At 45.9% G+C, this 9,702-nt stretch overlaps 2 protein-coding genes and 1 non-coding gene across 3 annotated transcripts; 1 reads left to right on the forward strand and 2 right to left on the reverse strand.

Annotated features, from left to right (window-relative positions):
* Positions 1-299: 299 nt before the first annotated feature.
* Positions 300-385, reverse strand: trnay-gua (transfer RNA tyrosine (anticodon GUA)). The gene is given in 2 exon segments: positions 300-335; positions 349-385. It is a non-coding gene; the product is annotated as a tRNA-Tyr (tRNA).
* A 974-nt stretch (positions 386-1,359) lies between these two features.
* trim55b (tripartite motif containing 55b) lies at positions 1,360-4,760 on the forward strand. Its single transcript, XM_088283065.1, has 8 exons — positions 1,360-1,610; positions 2,067-2,239; positions 2,545-2,731; positions 2,793-2,888; positions 3,661-3,894; positions 3,975-3,997; positions 4,173-4,297; positions 4,362-4,760. The coding sequence occupies exons 1-8, from the start codon at positions 1,491-1,493 to the stop codon at positions 4,541-4,543; spliced, it is 1,140 nt and encodes a 379-aa protein (XP_088139191.1). The 5' UTR covers positions 1,360-1,490; the 3' UTR covers positions 4,544-4,760.
* A 1,334-nt stretch (positions 4,761-6,094) lies between these two features.
* On the reverse strand, positions 6,095-7,182 carry crhb (corticotropin releasing hormone b). Its single transcript, XM_088283023.1, has 2 exons — positions 7,020-7,182; positions 6,095-6,843 (listed from the first exon to the last, which is right to left on the reverse strand). Exon 2 carries the CDS (start codon positions 6,820-6,822, stop codon positions 6,292-6,294), a length of 531 nt encoding a protein of 176 aa, XP_088139149.1. The 5' UTR covers positions 6,823-6,843; positions 7,020-7,182; the 3' UTR covers positions 6,095-6,291.
* Positions 7,183-9,702: the final 2,520 nt, after the last annotated feature.

The raw sequence follows: 9,702 nt of genomic DNA on the forward strand, positions 1-9,702 counted from the left end.
CATAAAACAAAGAGAATTACATGTTGTTTTTTTAAACAACCAAACAACAAACACTATTGCAACTACTACAACGTTCTATTTTTCTAACGTGCAAAAAAAACCTGTCTTGTCTTTTTATTGTGCAAACCGGAATGTACAGTCATGTCTCACCACTAGATGGCGCTAAATGACTGTATTTCTCAGCCAGTGGGCTTTTTAGAGAATATTTGAAAGAAAGAAATACGCAAACAAACAACGTGGGAGGCCTTAACGTTCGTCAGAATTCACGTACACACAAATAAGAAAAGAAAAAAAAAATTTCCTTCGAGCCGGATTTGAACCAGCGACCTAAGGATTTCCGTGATACCGCTACAGTCCTCCGCTCTACCAACTGAGCTATCGAAGGAACTGAACAGTGATGTGGACATCAGCTTTTTGAAAGTTTTCTGTATGGGACTCGGTTGTGGAACCAGGTTCTTTTTGTCAAAGTTCACAAAAGTCCCTTTGCAACGTCCTTTATGCAGCGTGTGGTATTTACAAGTCTCCGAACTTGGTTTCAAACAATCTAATCGAGAGCTACAACAGAACACACCAACACGATCGACACCCCGATGTGGACGTTAGCATTCGCACTGGAAGCTAACAATAGCAATGCTAAATTGCACCTCACCAGAACTCACAGCGGTCTCGTGTGGGCGAATGCGGGTCATCACCCCCCCCCCCTCTCTCTCTCTCGCAAAAACTTCCACGGAGCAATCAAGTAGCGTTCACAAAAATCACTTTTTTTTTCTTTGCATAACGGGTGGATGCAGCATATTGACACCAAGCCACCATTTTCTTTACACTTGAAATTTATCAGACGTGAATGCTAACACTGCAGCTCCGCTTACCTTTCAGTTATTATATGGCATTGCTTAGACTGTCGCTTCAAAGCCATTCTTTTGTTCTCGGGTCATCTTCGCCCCGCCAAGTCACTGGGGGATAATTTCCGTGTGCTGCTGGTGATTGTGGTTGGTGCTTATTATGTTAATTGGTGGTAATGAAGAAGAGCTAGCTCACAGGCATATCTTAGACAGACATTAACTTGGTTGTTTAATTTCAAATTTAGGCTAGCTTGTCAAAATGACAATTGAGCCGTAAGAAAAACGTCAGCTGCCCACCTTTGGCATTTTTACGGTGGCCCTCATTATTTGTGGCAGTGCGATTACGGATGGCGAAAGCTAGAGGCACCGCTCGAAGCCTTTACTGCGTAAATAAAGGGAAAGAGTGTTGGCAATCCGCAGCTGTCAGCCACTTCCCTTCTCAGTTTCAAATATGGGCAAGGTATAAATGGCATTGACGTGAGTGCAGTAGCTTCTAAAAACAGACGTGATACCAGCAGCAAGAGGGAGAGGAGCAACACACCCGGCCAGGCCTCGTACTTTTGGGCCGAATGTTATTTTCATAAAACAATATTTTCCTGACATTAACCATCTCTTGCTATTGTCGGGCCCGGAAGCTTGACGAACACGATGGAGAACTTGGAGAAGCAGCTTATTTGCCCGATATGCCTGGAGATGTTTACCAAGCCCGTGGTCATCCTGCCCTGCCAGCACAACCTCTGCAGGAAATGCGCCAACGACGTCTTCCAAGTAAGAAACAAGCCGGTCGACAGCTATCGGTAAACAACGGGATCCATTTGGACCACCTAGAACACTGTGACTTGGCGTTAGCGCCTCTAGCTAACCCCGTGTCATTGAAACATTTGACATTTTGTGAGAACTTAAATAGCTCATGATGACATCTGTAAAGATTCATCTTATCTATTCAGGTATGTATTTTGTTTTCACGTCGGAAGATTGTGGATTTTAGGACGGCACATTCGACAAGAATCCTTCTAGGAGCTGATAACATCAAAGCATTGTTTTAAGTAGCTTGCTTCCTCCGAATCATCGTCATTAATGCTACTTGGTTCCGTCCCTGTTTTTCACAATGGATATAAAAAGTCCTCCCACCCCTATTCAAATGCCTTTTTTTTTTTGTGATGTAAAAAAAATGAGAACAAAATAAATATTTTTCAAACATTTGATGTGACCTCCCATTGACAGGCCTCCAACCCGTACCTGCCAACCACCCGGAGCGGCTCGTTAGCGTCCGGCGGCCGCTTCCGGTGTCCGTCTTGCCGGCACGAGGTGGTACTGGACCGCCACGGCGTCTACGGGCTGCAACGGAACCTGCTGGTGGAGAACATCATCGACATGTTCAAGCAGGAGTCCGGCAGGTTAGTTGGGGAAGAGAGGTTACCGACGTAATAACAAAACTGTTCAAATATTTTCAGTCAGCAAAATTAAATGAATTGGCCTCACCGTTTTAATTAATTTTTGGAGAGGACATTTATGTGACTGATTATTTGAATACACCTCTGCATGCATGGCGGACTCCGCGCTGACACCATTTTGCCCCTCGCATTCCACGCACGGCCAATTCCTGACGACTCGTCAATACGCTTAAGGCGACGTGAAACGCTGACATTATCAAAGTGACATGGCTCTTCCCGTCGATTTAAAAAAAAAACAAAAAAAACAGCGGCAGCACGCCGGCGCCCGAGCGCAAGGAGGCGGCGGCGGCGCCCATGTGCGACGTTCACAAGGATGAGAAGATCAACATCTACTGCGTCAGCCACAACGCGCCCACGTGCTCCATGTGCAAGGTGTTTGGCGCGCACAAGGACTGCGAGGTGCAGCCCATCAACAGCATCTACCAGACCAAGAAGGTGAGCTTCGAGCAGTAAGGTATATAAAACCGAAAAAAATTGAAGGCTTCGTCTCACACAGACGGAGCTGAACGACGGCATCGCCATGATGCTGGGCAACAACGACAGGTTGCAAGGCATCATCAGTCAACTGGAAGAGGCCTGTCGCGCCATCGAGGTCAGTTTGCATTTGGTCAGCATTTCACACGTCGGCCCTGAGTCAAGTTCTAGTCCGACTCATATTATCGTCATTTATGACGCCACGGCTGGAGAAATAATGAACAGAAAGACACTTCCGCGCTGCTGAGCGAGTGTCGGACGACCTAGCTTCTCTTGAAAAGTCCAACTTGAAAATGACGTTGCAATTGTATCTGCAATTAAATGCGCACGTTTCCCTCCTTTGGCCATTGTGGTTTAAAAAAGCAAGAATATAGTTTCGATTTGCAAACGGTCGCCAGTCACGACAGGACGGAAGCCCGCACGATTATATCCGAAGGCCTCGGACGACTCTTGCGTGCTTCTGGTATTGTGAAATCTGCCCGGCAACACGAGCTAGCTGAATTCTGATTGGATAAAAAACTCTCACCTAAAAATTCAAAACTAGGATATAATATGACATCAATGTGAAGAATGATTTCTTCATTCTGCCCGCCACTGCATTTGTCAAAATATAACAAGCTATATCAGCGGCTAATACTGTTCGCTAACGCTAACATGGACATCCAACAAAACCCATTGCAGCTCTGCCTACCTGTTGGCTTTGACTTGATAGCAGAGGGGCAGTTTTCATGACACTGTAATCCAGCAGCTCTTGAAAGCGGCTTTGGATCTTATCACAGCCTCTCCATGTCAAATAACGTGGACCGCTGTTCGGTGCTTTGGTTAAAAATCAACACTGGTGAGATGATTTCCTCGTGATTTTGTGCGACTCTGTTTCCACTCGTGAAAAGGAGAACAGTCGGCGTCAGAAGAATCTGGTATGCGAGAAGTTTGACCAGCTGTACACCATCTTGGAGGACAAGAAGCGCGACATGAGTCTGAAGGTGACGGCCGAGCAGGAGGAGAAGGTCAGCTACATCAGGGGCCTGACCAGGAAGTACGGCGACCACCTGGAGGAGAGCTGCAAGATGGTGGAGAAAGGGCTGGAGATCATGGAGGAGCAAGAGATGGCCGTCTTCCTGCAGGTCGGACTAATAAAAAAAAAAAATGGACGCCGTGATCCATTTGAACTGGTAGCTGACTCTGTTTTGTTTCTCTCTTGTAGAACACAAAACCTCTCCTCAAACAGTAAGTGTACCTAAAACACAAAAGATACTTACTGTAACTAAGAACCTCCCTCAGACTAGAAATGTTATCCTGGTCTTCAAAACCAGGAACCAGGATGGGATTTTAGCCCAGACGAGTTGGGAGTCAGTATTTGGTAGAAAATTGAAGACATGAGTGTGAACTTTTGTGCACTCAGACTAGCAGAAGCATGTAGCACATCCCACCTGGACAAAGTAGAGCGAGGCTACGAGAACATGGATCACTTCACCGCCGACTTCCGCCGAGAGCGCCAGGTGTTGGGCAGCATCGATTTCCTCCAAGGTGACGAGCGCGTCCACATGACGTGACATCACGTCTCTGTTTTACACGTGTCCTCCCTCGGCAGACGACGACGACGACGACGATGAGGATGAAGCGGTGGGAGTGGCGCAAGTCGAGGCGGCCTCGCCGCCGCCCGCGACCTCCACGGCGAGCACGCCCGCCGTCTCCTCCGCACCGCCGCTTCCTGCGCCAATCCCGCAGGCAAATCCCGTCCCCGTCGTAGCTAAGAGTGCGACGTCCAGCTAGAGTTTTTCCCCAGTCAGTCGCGATACTTTTGGGGCAAAAGTGACAAAAGGTAAACCCAGGAGAATGCATAATGACTGAACTTTTTACCCCTTTGATTTCTGGGCGTCTTTCTCTTGATTGTGGAGCGATTATTCATATTTTTACTACATTAACACAACAACCTTGGAAATCACACAACTATGTACTTTAAAAAATATATATATGGTGAGTAGATAATAACTCGAGCTGCAACAAAAGATTATTTTAATAATCATTTCATCTGTTGATTATTTTTTGTCAAATTTCCATTCCTTTATTCCAAAATGAGAAATTTCAAATTGACAAAAAAACATTTTTTTTGGGGGGGGGGGGGGGCTGTCTGTGAAATGTCAGAAAATGGTCAAAAAGTTGATCATCGCTTTCCAAAGTAAAAGCAGATATTTTCAAGTGTTTTATTTTGGGTGTCACAACATTTCCCGGGGTGGGGGGGGGGCGGGGGGGGGCACATTTATTTATGTTTGAGGGTTAAATAAGTCTATAGAGTGCGCATGGTGGCAATCGGTGAGCGCTTTGAGGGCAGCACCGAGCCACAAGTAGAAGAAGGATGACTCACAGCTTTTTGGTTTCGTCTGCACGGACAGTGTCGCTCAAGGATCAGCACACACACACACACACACACACACATTTATATACATAAAATTACCACCCTCATTATCACTCAATTCAAGCTTCTTGTCACTTTGATTGCATCTTGAGGAAGAGGGGGGGGGGGGAGTTTAGAAGGATGTACGACACCCTTGTTAACGTTTTGATGTTATGATTTGGAAAGCGAATCCACTTGCAGTGTTCACCCACAACTTGGCATTCTATATGACTCAATATCTGTGTAGGCAAGACTGCGGAAAGATGCCTCCCTGCTTGCTTAACAGCTCGCTCCATATTGACCGTTACATGTGTCCAAATGGGCGATTAAAAGGGAAAAAAAAATATGATCATCGAGCCAGATAGCGGGATTTTGCATTTTTTGGAAGGAGAAATGTTCGACGATGATGTGGAGTTGTTTTGTCATATTAATTTACAGCCATTTAAACCATCATTTTTATATGGTTTATTTAACAGCTTATCCGCAATTGCTATTAGTGATTTTGAAGTCATTTAATTAATTTATTTATTTTTTTAATGATTATGAGCCACACAAGCAGATTTTGACTTCATCAGAGTTTCATTTAAAATGAAAGGGCTTACACCCACTTTTGGACAAATTTACTCTTATCAGCCAGTCTATATTTACAATTTAATATTTTTAAGTGATTATGACAGTGATTTTTTTTAAGAATTATTATGCAGACAGATTTTGCCTATAAATATTTGGACTGTGACTCGGCCACTTCACCACATCAATTTATCGGCAACGCAGTTGTTCCTATTAAACAACAGAGGACTTTCAATTGATTATTCATATAGCACGTACAGATATCCACAGAGAAATGTAAAAATTGTGCTTTGAGTAGTTGTCGTTTTTTTATTTGAAAATATATGGTGATATATATATGATGTTCTCCAGCACATGACTGCTTGCACATCCGTTTATTAACAAAGAAAAATGTCACATATGTACAGAAAAAAAAGCAACTTTTTCCTGGGATACAAAGTTTTTTGTTTTTTTTTCATATTTTAACATCCAGTTTGAGCTGTAAATCATAACGTGATAAAAGCAGCAAAATAAATAGTTTTTTTTTTTTAAGGGGGGTTTCAAGGGTCTTTGGTGTTCACTTCCCGAAAAGCTCCATCATTCTTCTGTTGTTCTGGGCTTGCTGAGCCAGCTGCTCCGCCTTGGACATCTCCATCATTTCCCGCAGTAGGTGGAAGGTGAGGTCCAGGGAGATGGGCGGGTCCTCGGACCGGCGTCCCCGCTCCACCGAGCCCCCCTCGTCGTCATTGTTGAAGCCGCTTCGAGCGTTGCCCACTCTGCCTTGCAAAAGCCGCCGAGTCAGCTGCAGCTGCAGCGCCCGGTTCAAGAGCCCACCGGCACCCAGGGGGTACATGGACGAAGGGGGGAAAGAGTTTGAGTCGCCGTTGCCCAGCCGGATGAAGTACTCCTCCCCGAGGCGCTCCAGGATGGGACCCGAGGGCGACCTTTGTTGCTGTTGATGCTGCAGCTGCGCCACCTGCTGGGAGTTGAGGCTTTGCGCAGCCGGCAGGCGCAGGGCTCCAACGGGGCTCTCAACAGCCCGACATTCGCGGCGCGGAAGGAAGGCAACGATCAGAATCACGGTGGTAGCAAGAAAATTGAGCTTCATGTCAGGACGTGAGCAAAAAATCTGCACAGGGAAAGGGAGAAGGGGGGGAAGAAAGTCGTTTTTGGTTGCTGCGTCATGCGCAATTACGCATCGCTTTTTTTTATTTGTTTAATTTTACAATCTAATTGCGGTTTACTTGTTTGAGGTGCTCATTTTGTGTTATTTCGAAGTGATCTTACGCTTATTTCTCGTCATACCTTCGCTGAGTTCAGGAGATCCAATGCGGCGACGGTGGTCGTGGTGGTTGGTTGCCGGGTATGCTCGGCGCGATGCCCGCCTTCCTCCTTTTTTTAATTTCCTCCCCCCACGAGTGCAGTTGTGTGGTTTTGGTGGTGGTTACTTTTAAAATGGGAAAGATGTTCTGAGTTGACTTGTATTTATAGTGCGCGCCTCGATTGAGTCTGCGCGGTTCTCGCCGTGGCTGCAACGTGAATGGAAGCCCCCCCACCCCCCCCCCCCCCTTCCCACTCGCCGTCCCTGACAAAGTCCTTTAGTTTCGACGGGATGACTCATATGAGTGTGTGTGCGTGTGTGTGTCCAATAATAGACCTATAGATACCATACCTGCTGGCATTTTCACACCAAACACGTCCAAAAATGATCGATTGTATTTTTAGTGGCTCTATCAAAAAATAAGCGTTAGTTAGCTGACATGTTAACGATCACACAGTTTTGAAAATGGTGGCAAGTGTGTGTGGATTCCATAAATGCAAAAAAAAAAAAAAAAATGGGAAGGGGGGGCTAAAGCAGTCATTTAAGTTGGAGAAATTTTAAAATCTAAATGATTGATTTGTGGAAAAATGTCAAAGTTGCTTTAAGTTCGGTTTATTTTAATAATTGCATTTATAGTGGTTGTCGATTACATTTGGATTTCCAGTCTACACGGGCTGCCACGGTCCAGGCTATGAAAGTTTTATCTCAGGGCACCGCTGTACTGCAAACTGCATCGTCAATAATCTTAAATCTACGGGTGTACCTAAAGTTGTGTCCGTCGCAGTGATGTCCCAAATACTTGACCCGCTCCATGTTGCACTTAATGAATGAAACAGCATCTGCATCCAAGTCAGGAAAGGGACGGGGAGGGAGATGCGACGTTGATTCATTGCCGCACGTATATACGCGCGTCACCAGCCTCCCGGGCCACTCGCCTCCCAACGAGGGCCCGGCGCCAAATCACACTCTCAAGATGGAACGCTACATCCCGGATGAGACGAGCCATTAGAATCCCAAGCAGCGTGACGTTGATTAAAAAAAAAAAAAAAAGTTGCTGTTTTCACACTTTAAGTGCAAAGCAATTAAAGGGGGCAATTGGAGGAATCACTTAACTTTCTGTTCTCCGGTTAATGGTGACAGTTATTTTTTTTTTTTTTGCAGACCACGCATTTGTTAAGCACGTCCTCGTGATATGCTTCTGTATTTCATTCCAGCAGGCTGCGGGTCGGATATTAGGTTCCGGTCGTGTATTACAAGGCAGGAGGCCAATCGGCGAGTTGGGGGTAGATTGGTGGTTGAAATGGCATGATCACATGTAGGACGCAACCAGTACTTGTCATAAATCGCTGCAGCTTCATTTAATGGGGCTTCCCAGCCTTGGAGCGGTTTTCTTCGTATGTTTTCATCACAACGCAGCCTAATGAAGCTCATAGAAGTTTGTTGTTACGTTAGAAGCGGCCAGTACTTGCCAGAAATCAACCCAACTTCTTGAATGTTGCTTTACAGACTTTCGAACCCATCTTAAAAATCACTGAAGTCCTTCTTTGCAAGCCTCTCTGATCCTTTTTATTTTTTGTAGCCCAGGCACATGAAGAATGCGGAAGTTGTTGCATGAAGTACAAAGACAAAACCTGCCAGAAATCTCCACAATTCCTTTACTGTGGACTTTCAGGCTCCCAGGCCAGTTTTCTTCTCGTCTTTTCATCACTAAGAAGGACTTTCCGTTTTTGCTCATTTCATTTGTGATTTTCAGGATTTTATTGGGACTTGGACAGACTTATGATGAAAAAAGGAGATTGCTGTCACATGTCGGACACTTCCACTACTTGCCAGAAATTCCTGCAGATCTTTTGATGTTGCTGCAGGTCTGAGCTGGAATATTTGCTCCCTTTTTGCCGTCTCACCCCATCGCCGAGACATCGGAAGAATAGAGGAGATTGTTGTTCCATGTAGGACACGACAGCAAGTTTAATCTTGCGGCCTGGCTGACCAGTTTCTTCTCCCATCAGTTTTCGAGGGGACATCCGGTCCCCTACGATGCCCGTCAATCATTGCAGACGAGTGATGGGATTGGCATGGGCGTAAACGCTTTCCTGCTGTAGCGTTTGGCGCTGTTGCCTCAGGGTGGCGAGGCGTCAGCTCCCATCACCAGGAACACACGTTGGCTGACACAAATAGCAAACACCTCGTGGTCAACGCGCGTCGCCTCCTCTGCAAATCACTCTCCCGTCGGCAGCGGAAGAGATTATTCGGCTTAAACGCCGTTTGCGTAATTGGAGCCTCTGTTAGATAAATGCGATGAGGGGAATTGGGATGATGACCTGGTGTTCGGAGACCGTCTTCTCCATATTCTCCACGGCGACTGATCGATGGCGTGGCGAAAAAGGCCACGTCGCTTCCCGAAATAATTTGAGCGTCCTGGTTTTAATCAGCGAGGTCTCTGCGGCCTTTTGCTTGTATTGCCACATGCTTAGGCGTCTTTTTCGCTTTACGACATCTCACTGGGCTCTACAAAACATCTCGCACACCAGGCGAGACTTTTGACCTTTCGCTTTGCGGATAGCCAAGTGAACAGAAGTGACATTTTATCTTTTTTTTTTTTCCCCAACCCAAAACAAAGGAAAACAGCAGCTTTGTTTGTAACGTTCCGCAATAGAGTCGCTCAGT

This window comes from Idiotropiscis lumnitzeri, chromosome 19 (genome assembly GCF_059441095.1).
Source record: "Idiotropiscis lumnitzeri isolate Australia: NSW breed Sydney's pygmy pipehorse chromosome 19, RoL_Ilum_1.0, whole genome shotgun sequence".
Lineage (NCBI taxonomy): Eukaryota > Metazoa > Chordata > Actinopteri > Syngnathiformes > Syngnathidae > Idiotropiscis > Idiotropiscis lumnitzeri.

What these genes read in the sequence shown, in the direction of transcription:
- trim55b (XM_088283065.1), top strand. Translation starts at nt 1,491, where the DNA reads ATGGAGAACTTGGAGAAGCAGCTTATTTGCCCGATATGCCTGGAGATG. An exon ending in ACAAAACCTCTCCTCAAACA is followed by an intron (nt 3,998 to 4,172) that starts GTAAGTGTACCT and finishes TTGTGCACTCAG; the next exon opens with ACTAGCAGAAGCATGTAGCA. An exon ending in CAGCATCGATTTCCTCCAAG is followed by an intron (nt 4,298 to 4,361) that starts GTGACGAGCGCG and finishes CTCCCTCGGCAG; the next exon opens with ACGACGACGACGACGACGAT.
- crhb (XM_088283023.1), bottom strand. Translation starts at nt 6,822, where the DNA reads ATGAAGCTCAATTTTCTTGCTACCACCGTGATTCTGATCGTTGCCTTC.